The sequence below is a fragment of the Gymnoscopelus microlampas genome, assembly GCF_963454915.1.
Source record: "Gymnoscopelus microlampas genome assembly, chromosome: 19".
Classification (NCBI taxonomy): domain Eukaryota; kingdom Metazoa; phylum Chordata; class Actinopteri; order Myctophiformes; family Myctophidae; genus Gymnoscopelus; species Gymnoscopelus microlampas.
The window spans coordinates 165001-192500 of NC_139956.1; the positions used below are offsets into that span (position 1 = coordinate 165001).

General features: G+C 37.8%; 1 protein-coding gene across 1 annotated transcript in view; it reads right to left on the minus strand.

Annotated features, from left to right (window-relative positions):
- LOC311035141 (retinal guanylyl cyclase 2-like) overlaps window positions 1–26653 on the minus strand; it is a gene marked incomplete at its 5' end in the record, with an annotated part of 29735 nt that extends 3082 nt beyond the window's left edge. Inside the window, 19 exons of the mRNA XM_084043222.1 lie at window positions 326–394; window positions 699–822; window positions 1096–1259; window positions 2792–2940; window positions 3720–3863; window positions 6320–6473; window positions 6639–6815; window positions 6939–7022; window positions 7965–8081; window positions 10038–10122; window positions 11118–11193; window positions 15751–15929; window positions 18900–18940; window positions 20583–20732; window positions 21942–22097; window positions 22239–22381; window positions 23458–23613; window positions 25237–25467; window positions 26419–26653. Coding sequence (XP_083899348.1) covers window positions 326–394; window positions 699–822; window positions 1096–1259; window positions 2792–2940; window positions 3720–3863; window positions 6320–6473; window positions 6639–6815; window positions 6939–7022; window positions 7965–8081; window positions 10038–10122; window positions 11118–11193; window positions 15751–15929; window positions 18900–18940; window positions 20583–20732; window positions 21942–22097; window positions 22239–22381; window positions 23458–23613; window positions 25237–25467; window positions 26419–26653 — 2634 coding nt within the window. The remainder of the gene's footprint in view (window positions 1–325; window positions 395–698; window positions 823–1095; window positions 1260–2791; window positions 2941–3719; window positions 3864–6319; window positions 6474–6638; window positions 6816–6938; window positions 7023–7964; window positions 8082–10037; window positions 10123–11117; window positions 11194–15750; window positions 15930–18899; window positions 18941–20582; window positions 20733–21941; window positions 22098–22238; window positions 22382–23457; window positions 23614–25236; window positions 25468–26418) is intronic.
- Between the last annotated feature and the right edge of the window lie 847 nt (window positions 26654–27500).

Below are 27500 nucleotides of genomic sequence, written 5' to 3' on the forward strand. Positions count from 1 at the left end.
TCTTGGCAGGCATGGCTTATGGACAGAAGTCGTTTTAGTCGTTCTAGGCAGTATATGAGTTAATATGAATAATAATAATTATAATAATGGGGGGCGGGCCATAGCTGAATGGTTAGTGAGCCCGCGGCCCTGGTTGCCCCAGGTTCGATTCCAGGCCAGGCCAGCATATGTGTCGATGAAATGAAATTTGTCCCTGAGCAAGACTCTTAACCCCTAAATGCTCACAGGTTCTCATTGGAAACGAGACGACCTGTTAAAAGGAATTATCCTTATCCTAATAATGCTAAGGAGTTTAAAGGTCAATTTCAGAGGGTTCAAAGGTCACCTTGTAAACGTCGTGGGAACCGATGATGGCATCAAAACAGGTGTAGAGGTCATTCAGAAGTTCAACCACCTAGAAATACATTATAAATACATATAATACACCTATAAATACATTATAAATACATTTAATACACCTATAAATATATACATTATAAATAAATACATTATAAATACATCTATAAATACATTTAATACACCTATAAATATATACATTATAAATACATCTATAAATACATCATCATTATTATATATTTATATATATATATATGTATATATACATATAAATATATAATAATTATGATGTATTTTATACATATACATACATACATACATACATACATACATACATGTAATTATTTATTGTCTGGTCTAACCTCTATGGGTTCACTGAGAGCAGAGATGGTTGTAAATCCAACGATGTCGCTGAAATAAAGCGTTGATTCTGCATAATGTTCAGGTTCCACTGCTTTACCTTTCTTTAAGGCCTGGGCCACTGACCTGGAACAGTCCATATTATTAACATTATAATTATTAATGACATTGATTATTATTATTATTAACATTGATTTAAGGCCTGGGCCACTGACCTGAAACAGTTCATATTATTATTATTAACATTGATTGATTGATTGATTGATTAGTCAGAAATGTAAATAGAATGTAGAGTCAGTCATTAACTCATTGACTGCCATTGAGTACACTGACATCCATTGACAGACAGACAGACAGACAGACAGACAGACAGACAGACAGACAGACAGACAGACTTACACTGGCAGCAGTTGACTAATCAGTTTGTCCGTCTTGCTTCTTTCCACCTCCAGTTCATCTGTTCTTTCTCTGATCAGATCCTCCAGGTTGGAGCTGTACTGTTCTAGCATCCTTAACATGCTGTCGATTATATTAGCTCTTTTCCCTTTGTTAATGCCTTTAAACTGTAATAAAACCATGTAACCACATCATTAATGTACTGTTCTAGCATCCTTAACATGCTGTCCATTATATTAGCTCTTTTCCCTTTGTTAATGCCTTTAAACTGTAATAAAACCATGTAGCAACATCATTAATATACTGTTCTAGCATCCTTAACATGCTGTCCATTATATTAGCTCTTTTCCCTTTGTTAATGCCTTTAAACTGTAATAAAACCATGTAGCAACATCATTAATATACTGTTCTAGCATCCTTAACATGCTGTCCATTATATTAGCTCTTTTCCCTTTGTTAATGCCTTTAAACTGTAATAAAACCATGTAGCCACATCATTAATATACTGTTCTAGCATCCTTAACATGCTGTCCATTATATTAGCTCTTTTCCCTTTGTTAATGCCTTTAAACTGTAATAAAACCATGTAGCAACATCATTAATATACTGTTCTAGCATCCTTAACATGCTGTCCATTATATTAGCTCTTTTCCCTTTGTTAATGCCTTTAAACTGTAATAAAACCATGTAGCAACATCATTAATATACTGTTCTAGCATCCTTAACATGCTGTCCATTATATTAGCTCTTTTCCCTTTGTTAATGCCTTTAAACTGTAATAAAACCATGTAGCAACATCATTAATATACTGTTCTAGCATCCTTAACATGCTGTCCATTATATTAGCTCTTTTCCCTTTGTTAACGCCTTTAAACTGTAATAAAACTGTATGAAAAAAGTGTACTGTTCTAGCATCCTTAACCCTAGAACACTAACAATGAAAATAGTCATATTTTACCGGATATGATAAATTCCATAAAATACATTTCTCATCAAAATATATTAAAGAACAACAATACATGGCAAATTGAGGTACTCCTCGTTAATATTTCAATATAAAATTTCACAAAAAAAACATGTTTTCTGTGATGTTTATAAGTGGTTGGTTAATATGGTTTATAGAGTTATAGGGGTTATAGGGTTTAGGGGTTAGGGTACCTAAAGATCTTGACAATGGTGGGTCTTTTCTCAGGGTCTTCACTCCAACAGGAAACCATCAGGTTAGTTAGGGTTTATAGGGTTCAGGGAAAGGATACCTGTTTAAACATCTTGTCTATGTTGGGTCTTTAGGTATAAAGTGTTTAAACATCTTGTCTATGCTGGGTCTTTAGGTATAAAGTGTTTAAACATCTTGTCTATGTTGGGTCTTTAGGTATAAAGTGTTTAAACATCTTGTCTATGCTGGGTATTTAGGTATAACGTGTTTAAACATCTTGTCTATGCTGGGTCTTTAGGTATAAAGTGGTCTTTGGGTATAAAGTGGTCTTTGGGTATAAAGTGGTCTTTGGGTATGAAGTGGTCTTTAGGTATAAAGTGGTCTTTGGGTATAAAGTGGTCTTTGGGTATAAAGTGGTCTTTAGGTATAAAGTGGTCTTTGGGTATAAAGTGGTCTTTGGGTATAAAGTGGTCTTTAGGTATAAAGTGGTCTTTGGGTATGAAGTGGTCTTTGGGTATAAAGTGGTCTTTGGGTATAAATTACCTGCTTAAAGATCTTGTCTATGCTGGGTCTTTTCTCGGGGTCTTCACTCCAACAGGAAACCATCAGGTTCAAACATTCAGATGGAGCTTCATCAACAGACACTGATGGTCTGAACAATGGAGGAGGATTCTTCAACCTGTCTATGATCTCTACACACACACACACACACACACACACACACACACACACACACACACACACACACACACACACACACACACACACACACACACACACACACACACTTATTCCTAAACTTAACCTCAGTAAAACTATGCCTAAACCTAAACTTATTTCTAACCTTATCCTCAGTAAAAGAAATACAAGGAAATGGGGGCGAGTGTGTTTTGGGGCGAGTCTTCCGGACGGCTACCTTGCGACGTGCGTAGTGCGTAGTAACACCATGGAGGTTTTTTAGCCAGAAAGACAACGTTCCACACGTCCTAGACTCTTCTCTCTTCTCTAAAACACCCTGGACAACGTTCCACACGTCCTAGACTCTTCTCTCTTCTCTAAAACACTCTGGACAACGTTCCACACATCCTAGACTCTTCTCTCTTCTCTAAAACACTCTGGACAACGCTTCACATGTCCTAGACTCTTCTCTCTTCTCTAAAACACCCTGGACAACGTTCCACACGTCCTAGACTCTTCTCTCTTCTCTAAAACACTCTGGACAACGTTCCACACGTCCTAGACTCTTCTCTCTTCTCTAAAACACCCTGGACAACGCTCCACACGTCCTAGACTCTTCTCTCTTCTCTAAAACACTCTGGACAACGCTTCACACGTCCTAGACTCTTCTCTCTTCTCTAAAACACTCTGGACAACGCTCCACACGTCCTAGACTCTTCTCTCTTCTCTAAAACACCCTGGACAACGCTCCATACAGACAGACAGACAGACAGACAGACAGACAGACTCTCACCATGTGCAGGCATGTCCAGTGTGGCGTAGGGAAGGGTTCTGGTGATTACTTCCTGTATGATGATGGCAAAACTGAAGACGTCTCCGGCATATGTCCCTCCTCTGGTCGGAGACCTCAACAGCTCTGGAGCTGTCCACAACAAGTCTGACACACACGCACGCACGCACGCACACACACACACACACACACACACACACACACACACACACACACACACACACACACACACACACACACACACACACACACACACACACACACACACACACACACACACACACACACACACACACACATTTAATATATTTATTTATGTTCACATTTTACAAGAGAAATTCTTGAACACAAATAGTGGTAGATGCACATACAAGCTCAGAATCTCATTGACATGTCTGATCTGTCTATGGATACAGGAAGCAGCGTCTCCTCCATATGTGGCGGCTGCCTATTATCACAGATATCGAGCAGAATTTTGCTAATGCTTTGGCTTTTGGCTTTGGGAATTCCTGCCATCTGCAAACCCCTTACAACTTGTCTGTGGACGTTGCCAAGGCTTCCAAATATAAACACAAGTAGTTTGCACCTGTACCCAAGTTGTTCGGTTGGTATTTTAAAACCTTGGCAAGGAATGTCTCCTCCAGACTATAGTCAAACGTACAGCCTACTTCTAAGATGGTGACTTCTCTGCTTTCTTCGTCAACTACAACAACATCTGGTGTATTGGCTGTCACATTTGAAAAGATCTCAGTTTGGTTATTGCATAGTATGAACATGTCAGATGAAACCCTTGTGTGAGTATAAACTTAAACAGAAGAAGGTGGGATGTATAGAAGCATGTCCTTAACCAGTAAGTCAACAATCCTGTCATGTCTGGAAATATACATTCCTTTGTATACATGGCAGCCATTCAGAATATGTGACAGTGACTCTATGGTTGGGGTGTTGTGATGGTGCAGGCAATGAGGAGAAAATGTATTGGGGTACCACAGAGAGAGATTGAGTCTGGTTGGGAGGACCTGTAATCTAGCTTTAACTGCAAATGTAAGAATATCCTCATTAACTGCGTAGTTCTTGAATATTGCATGGGAAACTGTATGATCTGCAGTGGGAATACATGCTAGCTTTCCCTGTAACTTTAAACCAGTCCAGTGTTGTTGCTGCCTCTGTTGTTGCAGCCCTACCAGGTACCTGCGTGTGTTGGCTGGTGATACATGATGTTGAGTATCATTAATAGCTACTCTTACTGAAACTGTACAGTCAGATATAACATCCTCAGACACGATTACAGTGTCTGAGTCAGACTTCACCCAGTCCAGGGACACTCCAGTTCGCACACAAAGGTCATTGAGGTCGGGCCAGTCCGACGAGACCCCAAACACAGCAGAGTGAGAGTCCATCTTGACGTTGGGCTTCTTTCTGAAGCCTAGGAAGCTTGGATCATCTTCTCCTGCCAGGGGAACCTTTCGCCGTTTCATATCGAGGAACAGCAAAGAGCGTGCAAGTTCCCTGACAGTGTGGTCATCACAGTTCAGCATGTTGATGGGCAGATGGGCCAGCCTGGTGGCGTTATAGATCCACTCCACGCTTGGAACACCTAGACCTCCCTCCTGTTTCGACTGTGTGTTTTTTATGCATTAACAGGAGGGTGTGTGTTTTTTATGCATTAATTACAAGCAGATGCGTAAATACAGCCTAACACTTAGGCCTACAGCATTATATTTTGGATTGAGCTATTTGAACATGAACCATGATGAACGAGTAATACTAATATACACATTTTATATAGCAGCAGGGTCATCTGGCACAAATACATTAATTACCATTTGCGCATGCTGCGTCACTGCGTACGTAATGGTTTATCAATAATCAATTGCGGACTTTGAACGCATTTTCTAATCAGCTGACAGCTGACCTGTTAGGGCAATAAATTATAGACCACTAGTCACTCACAGGAGGTTATACTGTATAGTTAGGCAGTGGATGCCATCGTGCGTCTGGCTGGGACAGCCGTGGGAAAGTTGATGAGTTGTGAGAATCTTGCCGTCTCCTCATAGAGCTATTCAGTTCAAAGTGCTAACGTTTTAACGTGTCCCCCTCATAGAGTTAAAAATAGGTCCACCTTTATGATTAACGTTGTGTTTCACCTGGATGCCACAGTTGCAGTAGCCTATAGCTGTTGTGAAGAGTATTTACGCATCTGTGTTGGATGTTTCATCATGTTAAACTGTAGTAGAGCAACTTGCCAACTTTACTCACAACTTTACTCACAAGTAGTAGCCTAGTGTCTGTGACATATTCTAACTTGTAATGACACAACTTGTGCGTGACTGACTGTTAAATACACACAGAGAGAGAGAGAGAGAGCTTGCAAAGCAGAGGATTTGAAATGTGCCTGATTTGCGGTGATAATTAATGAACGTGCCGGGTCATTGTCAACCGGTCAGGATGTCCGGAGAGATTTATTTTTTCCGGCCTTTGTCATAAAGAAATCGGTCGAAACCGGCAATTATCGGACTAACGCGACCTCTGAGGGGTATAGGGTATATATAGGGGTATAGGGTATATATAGGGGTATAGGGTATATATAGGGGTATAGGTACCATTAGGATCTTCAGGAAGACAGATGTTTGCAGACTCCAGGATGGTTTGAAGTCCATAGTCTGTGATTTTCAGAACAAAGCGTCCGTCAACCAAACAGTTCCTGGACTTCAGTCGTCCGTGGCTGATGCCTCGTAAATGAAGGTACCTGAGACCCTGAAAATATATAAATACATATAAACATATATATATAAAACATATATAACACTAGATAGATTCCTTAAATGAAGGTACCTGAGACCCTAAAAATATATACAAATACAATACAATAATAAGGGTAATATTTATATTAATTATTGGGGTAATTAACAGTACTAATACCTTAATTAGATCCATTAAAAGTGAAGATTTGAACATCCAGTCCAGTCTCATTTCCCCATCCCCCAGGAGGTCGGCCAGGCTTCCTCTGGGGGTGTGTTCTGTTACTATGGCGAAGATCCCACAGTCCAGGAAGACACCCAGGTACAGGTTCAGATTCTCATGTCTCATGTCCCTGAACTACACACAAATACACAACTATTACTGTGTGTGTGTGTGTGTGTGTGTGTGTGTGTGTGTGTGTGTGTGTGTGTGTGTGTGTGTGTGTGTGTGTGTGTGTGTGTGTGTGTGTGTGTGTCTTACATTACTAAACACATCCTGGGTACTTTGATTGACAGCTGACATCGTCTTTCCTTCTGCAAACTTCTTCAGCCAAACCCAGTCGCCCTGGCAACCAAACCATGACATCACAGTTAGTTACTGTAAACAAACAATGACATCACAGTTACTGTAAACAACCAAACCATGACATCACAGTTACTGTAAACAAACCATGACATCACAGTTACTGTAAACAAACCATGACATCACAGTTACTGTAAACAAACCATGACATCACAGTTAGTTACTGTAAACAACCAAACCATGATATCACAGTTACTGTAAACAACCAAACCATGATATCACAGTTACTGTAAACAAACCATGACATCACAGTTACTGTAAACAAACCATGACATCACAGTTACTGTAAACAACCAAACCATGACATCAGAGTTACTGTAAACAACAGCTCTCTGATGCTGAGGACCCATACTCTTTAAATGCTGAGACCCATACTCTTTAAATGCTGAGACCCATACTCTTTAAATGCTGAGACCCATACTCTTTAAATGCTGAGACCCATACTCTTTAAATGCTGGGACCCATACTCTTTAAATGCTGAGACCCATACTCTTTAAATGCTGAGACCCATACTCTTTAAATGCTGAGACCCATACTCTTTAAATGCTGAGACCCATACTCTTTAAATGCTGAGACCCATACTCTTTAAATGCTGAGACCCATACTCTTTAAATGCTGGGACCCATACTCTTTCTGCTACTCAAAGCATCCGGGTTCACATTACTGGCAAGAAGACCAGTAGTTCCTACAACAGTCAGTTGGTAGGTATATATGTAGGTTTATATATATGTATTTATATATATGTATTTATATATATGTAGGTTTATATGTATGTATTTATATATATATGTAGGTTTATATGTATGTATTTATATATATATATATATATATATATATATATATATATATATATATATGTATGTATTTATATATATGTAGGTTTATATGTATGTATTTATATATATATGTAGGTATGTAGGTTACCTCCAGTAGGCCAATGTTGGAGCTCTCAGGACTTGTCTGGATGTAGCTTCGTCCAACTGAACGAATCGGAGTTTTAATTTCGATGAGACTCTTCATTATGGAGTCCTCGTTTAGTTTCTATGGAAACAACACACTTGATTAACATATTTGCTCTTCAATGTAGAATACTCGTTCAGTATCTATAGACACAAAACATCAATAATTTATCAAATAAAATACTGTACAGTTTTATACATGCAACTCTGGAATGATAACTAATTTACTAATTAATTAACAATTTAAATACATTTATAAAACTGGTTAAGTTTAACTAATTATGAACTCGTTAGTTTAATGAGTTCAGACCTTCTTGTTTAACTAATTAATGAACTTGTTAGTTTAATGAGTTCAGACCTTCTAGTTTAACTAATTAATGAATTTGTTAGTTTAATGAGTTCAAACCTTCTAGTTTAACTAATTAATTAACTTGTTAGTTTAATGAGTTCAGACCTTCTAGTTTAACTCATTAATGAACTTGTTAGTTTAATGAGTTCAGACCTTCTAGTTTAACTAATTAATTAACTCGTTAGTTTAATGAGTTCAAACCTTCTAGTTTAACTAATTAATTAACTTGTTAGTTTAATGAGTTCAGACCTTCTAGTTTAACTAATTAATTAACTTGTTAGTTTAATGAGTTCAGACCTTCTAGTTTAACTAATTAATTAACGTGTTAGTTTAATGAGTTCAGACCTTCTAGTTTAACTAATTAATTAACTTGTTAGTTTAATGAGTTCAGACCTTCTAGTGTAACTAATTAATTAACTTGTTAGTTTAATGAGTTCAGACCTTCTAGTTTAACTAATTAATTAACTTGTTAGTTTAATGAGTTCAGACCTTCTAGTTTAACTAATTAATTAACTTGTTAGTTTAATGAGTTCAGACCTTCTAGTTTAACTAATTAATTAACCTGTTAGTTTAATGAGTTCAGACCTTCTAGTTTAACTAATTAATTAACTTGTTAGTTTAATGAGTTCAGACCTTCTAGTTTAACTAATTCATTAACTTGTTAGTTTAATGAGTTCAGACCTTCTAGTTTAACTAATTCATTAACTTGTTAGTTTAATGAGTTCAGACCTTCTAGTTTAACTAATTCATTAACTTGTTACTTTAATGAGTTCAGACCTTCTAGTTTAACTAATTCATTAACTTGTTACTTTAATGAGTTCAGACCTTCTAGTTTAACTAATTCATTAACTTGTTACTTTAATGAATTCAGACCTTCTAGTTTAACTAATTCATTAACTTGTTAGTTTAATGAGTTCAGACCTTCTAGTTTAACTAATTCATTAACTTGTTAGTTTAATGAGTTCAGACCTTCTAGTTTAACTAATTAATGAACTTGTTAGTTTAATGAGTTCAGACCTTCTAGTTTAACTAATTAATGAACTTGTTAGTTTAATGAGTTCAGACCTTCTCGTTTAACTAATTAATGAACTTGTTAGTTTAATGAGTTCAGACCTTCTAGTTTAACTAATTCATTAACTTGTTAGTTTAATGAGTTCAGTCCTTCTAGTTTAACTAATTAATGAACTTGTTAGTTTAATGAGTTCAGACCTTCTAGTTTAACTAATTAATGAACTTGTTAGTTTAATGAGTTCAGACCTTCTCGTTTAACTAATTAATGAACTTGTTAGTTTAATGAGTTCAGACCTTCTAGTTTAACTAATTAATTAACTTGTTAGTTTAATGAGTTCAGACCTTCTAGTTTAACTAATTAATTAACTTGTTAGTTTAATGAGTTCAGACCGTCTAGTTTAACTAATTAATTAACTTGTTAGTTTAATGAGTTCAGACCGTCTAGTTTAACTAATTAATTAACTTGTTAGTTTAATGAGTTCAGACCGTCTAGTTTAACTAATTAATTAACTTGTTAGTTTAATGAGTTCAGACCGTCTAGTTTAACTAATTAATTAACTTGTTAGTTTAATGAGTTCAGACCGTCTAGTTTAACTAATTCATTAACTTGTTAGTTTAATGAGTTCAGACCGTCTAGTTTAACTAATTCATTAACTTGTTAGTTTAATGAGTTCAGACCTTTCTGCTGATTTGTGTGTCGATGAATATGATGTCGTCCAGGTTGAAGACCAGTTTACTGTTGGAGGCAGCTCTACGTCGCCCCCTGTGGAAGACGGAAAACACACATTAACTCTATAATGTCCTCTATAGATAGAAAACACACATTAACTCTATAATGTCCTCTAAAGATTCACACACATTCTAAAACGGCTAGTCCCATCCTTGATTCTGATTGGCTGATTTAGTTAGTTATATTAGCCGTGATATATATTATCTACACCTTATTATCCGTGGACTGTTTCCTGTTTCTTATTTTATCCCGATTTTTTTTTTTTTTTCCTGGTTTAGGCTAAACATTATGGTTTCATTTGTGTTTACAAACGATCTGATAGCCGATCGGATGCTAAGCTAATCTAAGATGGAGCCTGTTTTAGCCGCTGATATCACAGAAGAAGAAAGAGAAACCTAAACACTATGAGGGCTCGTACGTCCGTCGTCGTTGTTTATAAACAGCATCCGATCGCGGATTTTAATGGATATAAAAATGTTGTGACCGGTTCAAAAGGCTATAGGCAGTGGGTGAGTACATTATGAATAAACTTTGGGGCGGTGAATGTGTTATGGCTTATTGCTTTATTAACTCTACACTGAGAGACACAGGAAAATGTGTCCAATTTGGAATTAAAAAGATATTAAAAGTCCTTTAACACATCGGGTGCCAAACACAGTCTGAACCGTGTTTTCACAGAGTAGCGCTTTGGTGCCGAACGCGGTCTGAACCATGTTTTCAGTCTTTTTGTTTTTTTCGTTTTTTCCACACGGGAGGGGCTAGAGCAGCTCTGGAATCACCCGTGGTGATTCTGAAAAGGAAAGGACAGATGGATCACCGTGTCAAAAAACATGGCTCCCATCCGCTTCTGTGTGTGTGTGTGTGTGTGTGTGTGTGTGTGTGTGTGTGTGTGTGTGTGTGTATGTGTGTGTGTGTGTGTGTGTGTGTGCGTGCGTGCGTGCGTGCGTGCGTGCGTGCGTGCGTGCGTGCGTGCGTGCGTGCGTGCGTGCGTGCGTGCGTGCGTGTGTGCGTGTGTGTGTGTGTGTCACCTGAACCAGTAGACAGCTCCTCCAATCAGAACACAGAAGAACAGGAACATGAACACCAAGGTGGCTGAATCCATTCCTACAAAATAAAATAACACAAATGTTATTAATGTTTATATTAAAGCTGTACTACAAAATAAAATAACATAAATGCTATTAATGTTTATATTGATTGATTGATTGATTGATTGATTGATTGGTTGATGTACTTTATTTAGTAGGACATGAGAACAACAGTACATGGAAGTACAAATTCACAATACAAGGTCTACTAAACTGGAAGACTCATTAAGCACTGAGCTCGTTTAAGATGAGATCCCCATGCACACAAATCATGATGACATATAAGAGACAGACAGATATACACACTACTATACATATAAGAGACAGACACATATACACACTACTATACATATAAGAGACAGACACATATACACACTACTATACATATAAGAGACAGACACATATACACACTACTATACATATAAGAGACAGACACATATACACACTACTATACATATAAGAGACAGACACATACACACATAATGCGGGTTGTACAGAAACTACAGCTAATCTCCCCTGATGCACCAAATCTCGTTTTGGGTGATATGAACCACTGCTCCTTGAAAAAGTCACTCAGAGACTTCTATCAGTATGTCAACTGCCCGACACGGGCCAAGAACATCCTCGACATGTGCTATGGTAACGTCAAAGACGCATATAAATCTGTTCCCCTTCCGCCCCTGGGCGCCTCTGATCACAATTGTATACACCTTTTCCCTGTGTATCGCACTGCACTTAAGCGTGGCAAAGTACAGAAAATATGCGTTAAGAATTGGAACGACCACAACGCTTGTGAGACCCTTCGAGGTCTACTAAAATCCACAGACTGGGACATGTTCAAGGCATCTTCTGCCAACATAAATGAGTTAACTGACGCTGTCACGAGTTGGTCACTGTATTGTGAAGACACTGTAATTCCAGATAGAATTATCAAAGTGTACCCAAATTCCAAACCTTGGATAACCAAACCCCTCAAATCACTTCTTCAGAAAAAGAATAAAGCTTTTAGAGAGGGAAATACTCTAGAACTGCGAAATTTGCAGAAAGAAATAAAGAGAGAGGTTAAAGTTGGAAAAAAGCAATACAAGGAAAAGATAGAAGCCCAACTCATAGCAAACAACATGGGCTCCGCCTGGGATGGCATGAAAACCATCACTGGCCTGAAAGCCAATGGTAGGAAGAAGGTCGCATTAGCCGACTACAGCTGTGATAAGCAACTAGCTCAGGACCTCAACGACTTTTATGGCCGATTTGATGCCCATGATTTTAGTGAAAATCACGCTGAGATCAAAAACAGACTACTGTCTGCCCCCCCTACCAGTTCCTTTTTCGAGGAACAGGATGTGATCAAGTGTTTTAAAAAATGCAACCCTAAGAAAAGCGCAGGCCCTGACCACATCGGGGGTCGCCTCTTAAAGAACTGCGCCGACCAGCTTGGTCCCATTTTCTACTTTTTATTTAATATGTCCATTAGTCAACAGATCGTACCACTCCTTTGGAAACAGTCCACTGTTGTCCCTGTTGCCAAGAACAGCAACCCAAAAACGCTAAATGATTTCAGACCTGTGGCCCTTACCTCCCTTATTATGAAACAGTTTGAGAAGCTAGTCAAGCGAGAACTTGTAGCAAAAACTGAAAGCCTATTAGACCCTCTTCAGTTTGCTTATAGAGAAGGCAGAGGCGTCCAAGATGCAATTGCCACTCTACTCAATCTGGTGCACAAACATCTAGAGGGAAAGAAAAATCATGCCAGGCTGCTTTTTGTTGATTTTTCATCAGCGTTCAACACGATCCAGCCACATGTTCTGGTCGAGAAACTAATTAGCACTTTCAGTCTGGACCCATGCCTGGTGGGCTGGATCCTCGACTTTCTTACCAACCGATCACAATGTGTAAGAGTCAATAATACACTGTCCAGTCTTCTGTCATCCTCTACTGGCTCACCCCAGGGGTGTGTGTTATCTGCTTTCCTATACATTCTATATACCAACGACTGCCTTAGCCATTTCCATAATTCATTCATAGTCAAGTACGCTGACGACTCGGTCATTGTCAGCCTGCTTGGCAATGAAGAAAATGGCCATGGGCAAGTGCTCGATGATTTTCTGTCATGGTGTGACAATGCTTTCCTACAGCTGAATGTCTCAAAAACTAAGGAGCTTTGCATTGACTTTAGACTTTCACCACAATCTCCCCGGAAGAGCCTGGCCAACGGAGAGACAGTAGATATTGTAAAAAATTACAAATATCTGGGTACAATAATCGATGATAAACTGAAATTTGACCTCAACACGGACATGATGTATAAAAAAGGCCAGCAACGCCTATACTGTCTGAGAAAATTGGCTAAGTTCAATATCGACAAAACTCTGATGAAATTGTTTTACAGTGCCTACATAGAATCTGTCATTTCCTTTTCTATTATCTGTTGGTACGGTAATCTCTGTGTCAAGGACAAGAATTCCCTGGGTAGAATTGTGAAAGTTGCCTCCAAGGTAATTGGTACAAACATGAACAGCCTTGGACTTCTCTTTAACAGACAAGTGCTCAAAAAAGCCAAGTCGATTCGTTCAGATACTGCTCACCCACTTAACATCGAGTACGAACTCCTTCCTTCGGGCCGTCGCTTGCGGACCCCCAGTGCCACAACAAACAGGCACAAACTGTCCTTTATTCCCATTTCTATCGGCAGTCTGAACTCGTTCATGGAGAGGCCAAGGAGGAGATAGCCTTTGTTAATACGTGCACCTAGCAGTCTCCTTGCTGTCCACGTATTCTTTTTTCAATGGCCATGCACACTGTATGTACACTGCACTGAATAGCACCTTACACTTTGCTCTTTATGACCTAATGTGAACTCTATGAACCGGCTATGGATGTTTTACTGTTCTGTTTTGTACTGTTTTTTACTGTCAGTTTTAATGTTGTTGTACTGTACTGATGCTATATGCTGCAAACCAAATTGCCCCTCGGGGACACTAATAAACTTGAACCTTGAACCTTGAACCACACTACTATACATATAAGAGACAGACACATATACACACTACTATACATATAAGAGACAGACACATATACACACTACTATACATATAAGAGACAGACACATATACACACTAATATACATATAAGAGACAGACACATATACACACTACTATACATATAAGAGACAGACACATATACACACTACTATACATATAAGAGACAGACACATATACACACTACTATACATATAAGAGACAGACACATATACACACTACTATACATATAAGAGACAGACACATATACACACTACTATACATATAAGAGACAGACACATATACACACTACTATACATATAAGAGACAAACAGATATACACACTACTATACATATAAGAGACAGACAGATATACACACTAATATACATATAAGAGACAGACACATATACACACTACTATACATATAAGAGACATACACATGTACACACTACTATACATATAAGAGACAGATATACACACTACTATACATATAAGAGACAAACACATGTACACACTACTATACATATAAGAGACAGATGTACACACTACTATACATATAAGAGACAGATATACACACTACTATACATATAAGAGACAGACACATATACACACTACTATACATATAAGAGACATACACATGTACACACTACTATACATATAAGAGACAGATATACACACTACTATACATATAAGAGACAGATATACACACTACTATACATATAAGAGACAGACACATATACACACTACTATACATATAAGAGACAGACACATATACACACTACTATACATATAAGAGACAGACACATATACACACTAATATACATATAAGAGACAGACACATATACACACTACTATACATATAAGAGACAGACACATATACACACTACTATACATATAAGAGACAGACACATATACACACTAATATACATATAAGAGACAGACACATATACACACTACTATACATATAAGAGACAGACACATATACACACTACTATACATATAAGAGACAGACACATATACACACTAATATACATATAAGAGACAGACACATATACACACTAATATACATATAAGAGACAGACACATATACACACTAATATACATATAAGAGACAGACACATATACACACTACTATACAGAATGTCATACAATCAGCTTAAAGGTTACTGGTATGAAGAGTGAAAGATATGTACAAGAGAAGAAAGAGAAAGGGGGGGTGTCCTTTACTCCTTTTGGTAGGGCATTCCATATTTTTGATGAATAGCATGAGAACGAGTTTGTTCCCTTTGTTGAGCCAAACAAGGGTTGAACATGATTCGTGGAGCTGCCTCTGGTATTGTGATCATGGACTTCATTAACATTTTGGAAGTATTTTGACAAATACAGGGGGATTCCAATGTTGTGGTGTATCTTGAAGACCAGGCCCATAGCAAGTTGCTGTACTCTGTCCTCAACCCTAAGCCATCCAATCCTAGCATACAAATAAACCAACAGAAGTTCTCAGAGGGGGGGGTCTGGGTTAAACCAACAGAAGCTCTCAGAGGGGGGGTCTTACCTCCAGTACAGGCCTGGTCTGGGTTAAACCAACAGAAGCTCTCAGAGGGGGGTCTTCCTCCTGGGAACAGAATGGATCGTCCCACAGACCTGAGTCCTCCCACCGTTCCATAAGAGTTCATAGGAGACAGAGTGTGTGTGGGGGCCAGTCGGTCTCCATCACTGTTTAACAGTACATACCTATAACATATAAATACATTAATAACATTAATACATACCTATAACATATAAATACATTAATAACATGATTATTAACATTATTATACCTTTAAATAACATTACTATTATTATAGTCATAAGATTTCATAGGAGACAGAGTGTGTGTGGGGGCCAGTCTGTCTCCATCACTGTTTAACAATACATACCTATAAATACATTAATAACATGATTATTATACCTTATCACACACATATATATAACATAAGAGTTCATAGGAGACAGAGTGTGTGTGGGGGCCAGTCTGTCTCCATCACTGTTCAACAATACATACCTATAACATATAAATAACATTATTATAATACCTTTTAACACATATATAACATATAAATAACATTATTATTATTATTATAGTCAGTCTGTCTCCATCACTGTTTAACAATACATACCTATAACATATAAATACATGAATAACATGATTACATACCTATAAATACATGAATAACATGATTATTAACATTATTATACCTTTAAATAACATTATTATTATTATTATAGTCAGTCTGTCTGCATCACTGTTTAAATACATACCTATAACATATAAATAACATTATTATTATTATAGTTAGTCAGTCTGTCTGCATCACTGTTTAAATACATACCTATAACATATAAATAATCTGACAGCAGCCGGATTAAAACTACACCAGAACCTGGTAGTGGAACTCTTGATACTGCGGTAGGACCCCTTGCCCCACCGCAGTCACTGTAGTGTTTTGAACAGTTAGTGACTTGGGTGGTACTTGTCCTTGATGATGCGCTTGGCTTTGACCAAGCACCGCTTTTTGTACAGATCCTGGAGCGCTGGGAGCTCGTCTCTCATTATTCGCTCTGCCGATCGCACTACTCGCTGTTGGCTGATCTTTTCTCGGGCAGTGCAGTTCCCATACCAGGCCGTGACACAGCCTGTTAGGACGCCTTCAACCGAACTGTTGTAATACAGCCTGAGGATGCGCTGTCCTACTCCGAGCTTCTTCAGGCGGCGGAGCCAGTACAGTCGCTGCTGAGCCTTTTTCTTCACGTGTGTGGTGTGCGTCTCCCATTTTAGGTCCTCCTCGATGTGTACTCCGAGGAATTTGAACTCGCTGACCCTTTCCACTGCAGCACCGTCGATGAGGATGGGCGCATGGTCTCTCCGCGGCCTCCTGAAGTCCACGATCAGTTATTTGGTCTTGTCAACATTGAGAGCGAGGTTGTTCTCCCGGCACCAGAGCGCCAGTGAGTTGATCTCATCTCTGTAGTCAGACTCGTCGTTGTTGACGATTCCGCCTATCACTGTCGTGTCGTCTGCGTACTTTATGATGGTGTTGGAGACATGTGTGGCTATGCAGTCATACGTGTACAGGGAGTAGAGGAGAGGGCTCAGCACGCATCCCTGGGGTGCGCCGGTGTTGAGGGTCAGGGGGTCAGATGTGATGCTGCCCATTCTCACCACCTGATGTCGGTTGGACAAAAAGTCCTGTATCCAGTCGCACATGCTTGGGTGTAGCCCTAGGTCTCTGAGCTTTTTGTCAAGTATTGCTGGGACAATGGTGTTGAATGCTGAGCTGTAGTCCACGAACAGCATACGTACATATTTGTCCTTCAGCAGCTTGTTGTCCATATGCGAGAGAACGGTGTGGAGAGCCATGGCAATAGCGTCGTCGGTTAGGGCCGCAAAGAAAAACGGGGAGGGAGGAGAGGAGAGGCCAGAGAGGCCGGACTTTGCATGACGTGTGTGCAGAGCTAAAATTAGGCCACGGAAAAGAAAACTATCTCTGGGCCGTCGGACCCGATACGCCGAGCACAAGTGTTTCCGTCGTGCAGGAGAACATCTAAATGCAACATGCTGTAAAAGCAAGAGCGTAAAGCGTAAAAGGACCACAACAAAGGATCCAGAGAGAGAACACTATTCCAGGACACAGTCAAAGAAGCTGAAACCTGAGGGTCCTGACAAGCGGCAAATGTCCAGTCCAGTTCCAGACAACTTTGAGGGATGGTACAATGGTAATGATATGTTGACTTTGAGCCACGAAAACGTCAAGGTTTTTCTTTGTCTACCAAGGGTAGACAAAGAAGTGTAACAATACAAAGTGGGCACAGGAACAAACGATGATAATGTCAATATTGTAGGAACATCATTAAAGGACGAGAAGGAAATTGACTATTTAGAAGGGATGACAGCCCATAGACAGCCCACAGAGACAGAACACTATTCAAGGACACACTCAAAGAAGCTGAAACCTGAAGGTCCTGACAAACGGCAAAATCCAGTCCACTGAAATCGATCGACGATGAGACTGACTGTCTCATCGTCGCCAACCAGGTAGACAGAGAAGTGGAACAATACAAGGTGGGCACAGGAAAAAACGATGATGATGTCAATATTGTAGGAACACCATTACAGAACAAGAAGGAAATGTACTATTTAGAAGGGATAGCAGTCGAAATGTTTAGGAACGATGAGGAGTTTAACCGATGGTGCAATAGCGATGGTGTCTTAACTTTGAGCCAAGAAGACACCAGCCAAGTAAATAGGGAAGAACTTGAACAATACAATGTGGGCAAGGATAAAGAGGATGATGATGTGAATCTGTTACACACACCACTAAAGCACGAGGAGGAAACGGACTATTTAGAAGAGATGACAGAGGAAATGTTTGGAGAGTTTGAAACGGCCCTGACATCTGATGAGTTTTGGACTCTGTCTGGACCAACCTCGGATCGGGCCGATTAGCAGCACATATCTGTAATAACATGATTATTATACCTGTAAATACATTATTATCATTATAGCAGCACATATCTGTAATAACATGATTATTATACCTGTAAATACATTATTATTATTATATAGTAAATAATAAATAGTAATATTTCGAATAAATCATGTAGAATAAGTAATGTATCTAATAAGTAATATAATAGTTAGTAATATAAATTACTTTCACATACTTGGCCAGTAAGCCCCGCCCCTCATGGCCTCCATACAGCATCTATAGAAGAGAAGGACAGTGAGCTTGTAGATCTGATAGTTATTATCTATAGAAGAGAGGGACAGTGAGCTTGTAGATCTGATAGTTATTATCTATAGAAGAGAGGGACAGTGAGCTTGTATATCTGATATTTATTATCTATAGATAACAGAAGGACAGTGAGCTTGTAGATCTGATAGTTAGTATCTATAGAAGAGAAGGACAGTGAGCTTGTAGATCTGATAGTTAGTATCTATAGAAGAGAAGGACAGTGAGCTTGTAGATCTGATAGTTATTATCTATAGAAGAGAAGGACAGTGAGCTTGTATATCTGATATTTATTATCTATAGATAACAGAAGGACAGTGAGCTTGTATATCTGATATTTATTATCTATAGATAACAGAAGGACAGTGAGCTTGTATATCTGATATTTATTATCTATAGATAACAGAAGGACAGTGATCTTGTAGATCTGATATTTATTATCTATAGATAACAGAAGGACAGTGATCTTGTAGATCTGATATTTATTATCTATAGATAACAGAAGGACAGTGATCTTGTAGATCTGATATTTATTATCTATAGATAAGAGAAGGACAGTGATCTTGTAGATCTGATATTTATTATCTATAGATAAGAGAAGGACAGTGATCTTGTAGATCTGATATTTATTATCTATAGATAAGAGAAGGACAGTGAGCTTGTATATCTGATATTTATTATCTATAGATAAGAGAAGGACAGTGATCTTGTAGATCTGATATTTATTATCTATAGATAAGAGAAGGACAGTGAGCTTGTATATCTGATATTTATTATCTATAGATAAGAGAAGGACAGTGAGCTTGTAGATCTGATATTTATTATCTATAGATAACAGAAGGACAGTGATCTTGTAGATCTGATATTTATTATCTATAGATAAGAGAAGGACAGTGATCTTGTAGATCTGATATTTATTATCTATAGATAAGAGAAGGACAGTGATCTTGTAGATCTGATATTTATTATCTATAGATAACAGAAGGACAGTGATCTTGTAGATCTGATATTTATTATCTATAGATAAGAGAAGGACAGTGATCTTGTAGATCTGATAGTTAGTATCTATAGAAGGACAGTGTGAGCTTGAAAATCTGATATTTCATATCTATACTATAGATATTAAATATCATTGTAATTAATATAATTATCATAATTATATGAATGATTAAGTATTATAATTATCATAAGTACATGAATGATTAATTAATATAATTATCATAATTTTATGAATGATTAATTATTATAATTATCATAATTACATGCATGATTAATTAATATAATTATCATAATTATATGAATGATGAATTATTATAATTATCATAATTACATGAATGATTAATTATTATAATTATCATAATTATATGAATGATGAATTATTATAATTATCATCATTATATGAATGATTAAGTATTATAATTATCATAAGTACATGAATGATTAAGTATTATAATTATCATAATTATATGAATGATTAAGTATTATAATTATCATAAGTACATGAATGATTAAGTATTATAATTATCATAATTATATGAATGATTAAGTATTATAATTATCATAATTATATGAATGATTAAGCATTATAATGATCATAATTATAAATCTGTTTGACCTGGTTGAAGCCGCGGAATTCAAATCCTCCGTCTGATTGGATGAGCTGGTTGCCTGTCACCCACTTCCCGCCCCCTGCCTGGCGACGCTCTTCTACAGCCTTAGCAACGTAATAAATCATGTTGAATATCGTCCCGAACAACGGAGAAACCTGAAAACATATAAATACATATATAAATAGTATATAGTATATACATACACATACACATATATAAATACATACAGTATATATAAATACATACAGTATATATATATATATATATATATATATATATATATATATATATATATATATATATATATATATATGTATGTATATATATATATATATGTATATATATATATGTATATATATATATATATATATATATATATATATATATATATATATATATATATATATATACACACATGTAAATATAAAAATACATACATTAATACATACACATGTAAATATATACAGTATATACATACATACACATGTATATACCGATTCTATATAAATATATATATATATATATATATATATATATATATATATATATATATATATATATATATATATATATATATATATATATATATATATAAATCGTAGCACAGTTGTAGTGAGCAGACCATTTATTTTTTCAACATTAATCAGAGTTCTCTTAATGCTAATAAAATAACACATTTTAAACCATAATTTGCATTTAGTTTGGATTTAGAAGGACTTACAGACTTACATTTTATGGTTGAGACACACCTGATAGCAATATTATTTAATGCATTTATCCAAAACCTTTAAGGCTTAGAATAGCTTCAAAGCTTTCCTGCCTTTTTTAAACCAGGACGTGAGACAGGGGACCTTAGGATATAGCTAAGCCTGTTTATGCCTGATTAAATGATGTTTCTATAGGGTAATACCCTACTCTAACCCTAACCCTATAGGGTAATACCCTACTCTAACCCTAACCCTAGAGGGTAATACCCTACTCTAACCCTAACCCTATAGGGTAATACCCTACCATAACCCTAACCCTATAGGGTAATACCCTACTCTAACCCTAACCCTATAGGGTAATACCCTACCCTAACCCTAACCCTATAGGGTAATACCCTACCCTAACCCTAACCCTATAGGGTAATACCCTACTCTAACCCTAACCCTATAGGGTAATACCCTACCATAACCCTAACCCTATAGGGTAATACCCTACTCTAACCCTTTAGGGTAATACCCTACTCTAACCCTAACCTTATAGGGTAATACCCTACCCTAACCCTTAGGATATAGCTTGATTAAATGATGTCTCTGTTGAAAAAGATCTTGGACACAACTTTAAAGGGGAAATGTCTTTTGTTAAAGGTGAAAGGTCACCTCAGTGGCGGCCATAGCAGAGCGGATCTCTCGGTTGAGCTGAGCTTGACGGAACGCTTCATAGAAACTCTGCTCTGAATCCATGGTAACGGTTACCACGGCGCTGTACGCATGCCGGAGGCGGGTATTGTTGGTCAGCTGAGGGAACACTGTGTCCTGATTGGATGAAAAAAAACAACAACATTACATTTGTTTAGCTATTTACAGAAGAAACCTAGAAACCAACGTGTTCACCTAGCAACCACTGTGTTCACAGTTGAATTAGTATGTTAATTAGTATGTTATTATATTAATTACCTGGTAAGGTAAGGCATACAACAGGGCGTCATATGGAATAAACACGTAGCCATCTGCAATCATCCCCATGTCCAGAGCAGCCAATAGGAACTCTCTCTGGTCTTCTCCACCAATCAGCACGGAGCTCATACACATGATGACCACTAAGAGCAGAAAGTGTTAAAAATAAATCAAATTCTACACACATATATATATATATATATATATATATATATATATATATATATATATATATATATATTCATAATCACACTGTTAAAACTCATTAATATTCATAATCACACTGTTTAAACTCATTCATATTCATAATCACACTGTTTAAACTCATTCATATTCATAATCACACTGTTTAAACTCATTCATATTCATAATCACACTGTTTATACTCATTCATATTCATAATCACACTGTTTAAACTCATTAATATTCATAATCACACTGTTTAAACTCATTAATATTCATTATCACACTGTTTAAACTCATTTATATTCATAATCACACTGTTTAAACATCATATTCGTCACATCCCAGACGGAACGCATATGGTTTGATGTGGGCTACTTGGGTACCAAGTGGGCATGGGCTTGAACTGGGCAGATTATAAGGTTCCGATATGGTTTAGATATGGTTTAGATATGGTTGACATATGGTTTACATATGGTTTACATATGGTTGACATATGGTTTACATATGGTTGACATATGGTTTACATATGGTTTACATATGGGCTAGCTGTGCATGGGATGGAACTGGGTAAGCCTATGGCGTGACCATAAGGTTTAGATAAGGGCTAACTGGCCATGGGTTGGAAGTGGGCAAACCCACATGTCAATGCAGATTCTGGGGCTGATTTTCTTTGCTGGTAGATACAACATATACAATTTACACAGGAATCCCTCCAGCAGCAATTTGACCGTGTTCATTTAATTCCGAGAGGTTACAAACTGCGACGCGACCAAAACCAAAGTTGTTCTTTAAACCCTCAATACTAAATAAACGTAACCTTTGGCTCTGTATTTGGTCTGCTTTTTTCCCTCTACACCAATTGTTGTGAGCTTGTAGATCTGCTATTTTGTACCCACCAGAGATGCTAGGGTTCAAGTGGTTAATTTATAAACGTTCTATCACAGACCCAGAGCCTCCATCTCACATTTATTAATTTAATGTAATTATGAGTTAATTACTTAATAAAATATACTAATTCAATTTCCACACTGACCTTTGACCCCAACCGCTTCTTTAATGGCCCTGAGTGCTTTTCGAGGCCCCTCCCCCTTCCCAGACTCCATGGTAACCACCGAACCAATCGGCAAGCCCAGAGCTCTGAGGGCCGAGGCCACTTCCTGTGCCGTGCCCTCCCATAGGTCAGATGGTCCTGTGATGTCACACACACACACACACACACACACACACACACACACACACACACACACAATTCGTAGGAGTAATCAGCCTCGTATGTGTATATATATATAGAAATCCAGTATATAGGGCTGGGAATCGAATAAAAAAAACAATCTAATTAATTAGAGGCTTTGTAATTAATGAATCGCAATGAATCGCATTTTAATCGCATGTCAATATTTGACCTGAGAACAGTGAAAAGCATTTTTTTTCAAATGGATTTTGGCATATGTCTTTAAGTACATGTACTCAAGAACTGTACTTAAGTACAATTTTGTGGTATTTGCACTCTCGAGTATTTCCAATTTCTAATACTTTTACTTCTACTCCAGTAACTCCACTATATCTTAGAGGCAAATACTGTACTTTTACTCCACTACAATTATTTGAAAACTTTAGTTACTAGTTACTTTGTAGATTTTGATTATTATTATAAAACATACAGTAACCATGTGAACCATTGTTTTTTAGTCGTTTAATTAATAATCAATAAAAATCGCGCGCATGTGACCCGCATCGTGCACCGCATCGTGCACCGCATCGTGCACCACATCGTGCGCCCCCCCCCCAGGGCACCGCCACCCCCCCCAAACGGGAAAAACGCGCGCGCGGGGGGCATCCATTACAGATTCTGATTTGCCCAGCCAACATTATCACGCAGGTTATGCGGGAACGTCTTCATTCATGTTATCATGCACTGTGCTGGCTGCACTTTACTTTGTTGTTGTCTGAGAAACAAGAACCATGTCGGTTGGTGCGCAGCACCATAGATATATATAAAGGCTAGATGGCTCGGGGGCGTCGCAAGCGCAGCTCAACCAAAGATGTAGTTATGATACTGCTAGCCTGGTTCCAGACGAATCTGCCTTTGCAAAATTGCATGCACTTTAGCCCTCGGCAGATTAGGTCTGGCCCCCCTCCATAGAGATTTCAATCTCCCTCTCCCTCCGCAGTTGTGCGGAGCCAACCAGGGCCCAGTATCCAAATGTGGGCGGGCTTATCACCTTATTTGGAGCAATGACGTACAAGGAAGCACTGCTCTGATTGGTTCGTTCAAGGAAGCACTGCTCTGATTGGTTTAGGTCTAACCAATAGAGTCCGTTTGGATCTTTTTGTAACCGCCCCTTAGAAGAAAATCTACAGTTGATAGGGACCAGACTAATATCCACGCAGTGTGTCGTGTGATATTGTCTGGCTACGCGAGGCTATGATACTGCAGTATCATAACTACATCTTTGGTGTTTACAACACACCAAACCGTTTGAAAATCGGATGAAAATTGAGCAGGCTGTGGTTATTTCAATAGTACATGCACCATAGACATAATGTTATGAATGACCGTCCCAAGATGGCCGCCATGTGGCAGCGTCGTACTCCATTGGCCAGCAGCGCGGGTGAGGCATCTAGCCTTTATATATATCTATGCGCAGCGCACCAGACGAGTTTCAGACAGACCGATCATACCAGCGCACCGTGCGCTGGTATGATCGGTCCGCGGTGCAAAAACGGGTACAATTATATATATATATATATATATATATATATATATATATATATATATATATATATATATATATATATATATATGACTCACCAGCCACCACAGCCACATGGGCCCAACGGAAATGTCTGAGGACAGCAAAGAGAACTCTGCTAGGAGGGGTGATAGGAGGCAGGCTGGGCCAATCAGCTTCCAGACAGCCCGGGGACGCCAGCCCCGCCTCCCAGTGCTCGGCAAATAGGGAAGCAGCATGGCAGAGGGCGGGGTTAAAGGGTCCGATGTAGGCGTGGCCATCTCCCTCCATGTCGGCCAACTCAGTGACAGCTGTCAATCATGAATATAAAAAAGACATGTTGGAATCCAAATGCATTTAAATAATACTTTTAATTAAAATGTTTAAATAATACTTTAATTAAAATGTTTAAATAATACTTTTAATTAAAATGTTTAAATAATACTTTTAATTAAAATGTTTAAATAATACTTTTAATTAAAATGTTTAAATAATACTTTTAAATAATACTTTAATTAAAATGTTTAAATAATACTTTAATTAAAATGTTTAAATAATACTTTAAATTAAAATGTTTAAATAATACTTTTAAATAATACTTTAATTAAAATGTTTAAATAATACTTTGAATTAAAATGTTTAAATAATACTTTAATTAAAATGTTTAGATAATACTTTAATTAGTTCTACTGGATTTCTTCTCCTCTAGTCTTAGTTCTACTGGATCTCTTCTCCTCTAGTCTTAGTTCTACTGGATCTCTTCTCCTCTAGTCTTAGTTCTACTGGATCTCTTCTCCTCTAGTCTTAGTTATACTGGATCTCTTCTCCTCTAGTCTTAGTTCTACTGGATCTCTTCTCCACTAGTCTTAGTTCTACTGGATCTCTTCTCCACTAGTCTTAGTTCTACTGGATCTCTTCTCCACTAGTCTTAGTTCTACTGGATCTCTTCTCCTCTAGTCTTAGTTCTACTGGATCTCTTCTCCTCTAGTCTTAGTTCTACTGGATCTCTTCTCCTCTAGTCTTAGTTCTACTGGATCTCTTCTCCTCTAGTCTTAGTTCTACTGGATCTCTTGTCCTCTAGTCTTAGTTCTACTGGATCTCTTCTCCTCTAGTCTTAGTTCTACTGGATCTCTTCTCCTCTAGTCTTAGTTCTACTGGATCTCTTCTCCACTAGTTCCTCCCTAAAATGTTTGTTTGTATTTGTTGATGAAACTGCCAATGTATTTAGTCAGAGTTTTAAGGTAGTTATTTATGTTAATGACCTTTAGACACAGAGCAGGCTTCGTCCAATACGGTGACAGCATAGCTGTATGTTAAACTGGTGTCGCTGCGTAACCGTGACAACGCCAGGTTGACGGCGGCCGACGGCAGCGCTCTGGAGAACATGGGGTCACATCTCCACGGACCAATTAGGGCCAAGTTGAAGGTTGCCGCCCACACTGCCGGCAAGCCAATCAGAGACAACCACACTCCTACTGACCAATGGGAGCACGGCATCCTGACGATTCTGTGAAAAACTGAAAGGAAAATTAAATTAGCATTTTTATGAATGATCACAGAGTAATCGTCCCTCTAGGCTATGGGATATGTGTCCCTCTAGGCTATGGGATATGTGTCCCTCGAGGCTAAGGACAAAAACTAGCTAATCGGGCACCAAGCTATCTGTCTGACAAGCGCACATACAGCGCACCTGTCCCTATATATGGAGATACATATATATACATTTGTAACTAAATACCATATATGGTCATTGGTCACTATCTCCATATTTCAACGTTTTATGTCACTTCATCCTAAAAGAGTGTCAAGCTAAATGAGTGAAAATAGCAGATCTACAAGCCCACACAACGTGTCGCATCGCAACACGCTGTGAGCTTGTAGAGCTGTGTTTTGGTCAGTTTCCTGAAAAGTAACTGTTTGGATGTTTTTTTGTTTGATGTTTTTGTTTTTAAATTGATGATGATGATGATGATGATGATGATGATTAAATTGATGATGAAGTGTTTACAGCAGGGATCTACCAGTAGATCACAAAGGCTGTGCAGGTAGACCACATGACACGCCAATAAAACATATTATTATTATTATTATTATTATTATTACATTTAGTATTTTTGGCATCTGCCAATTGAACTAAGGTGACTTGATTGATCAAAAAGGGCCTTTCAGCTCACTGACTTCACGGCAAACCCACAATGCAATGCTTTGTTTTCAAGAGAGTTGCGTGTAAACGTCAGTAGCATTACTACCAATTTAAACATGTCTTCTCTATTTCCCATTCCAGGTGCATTTGTTTTATATGTAACGCCAGCACCTCTATTCCAAAGCCCCCTCAGGTACATTT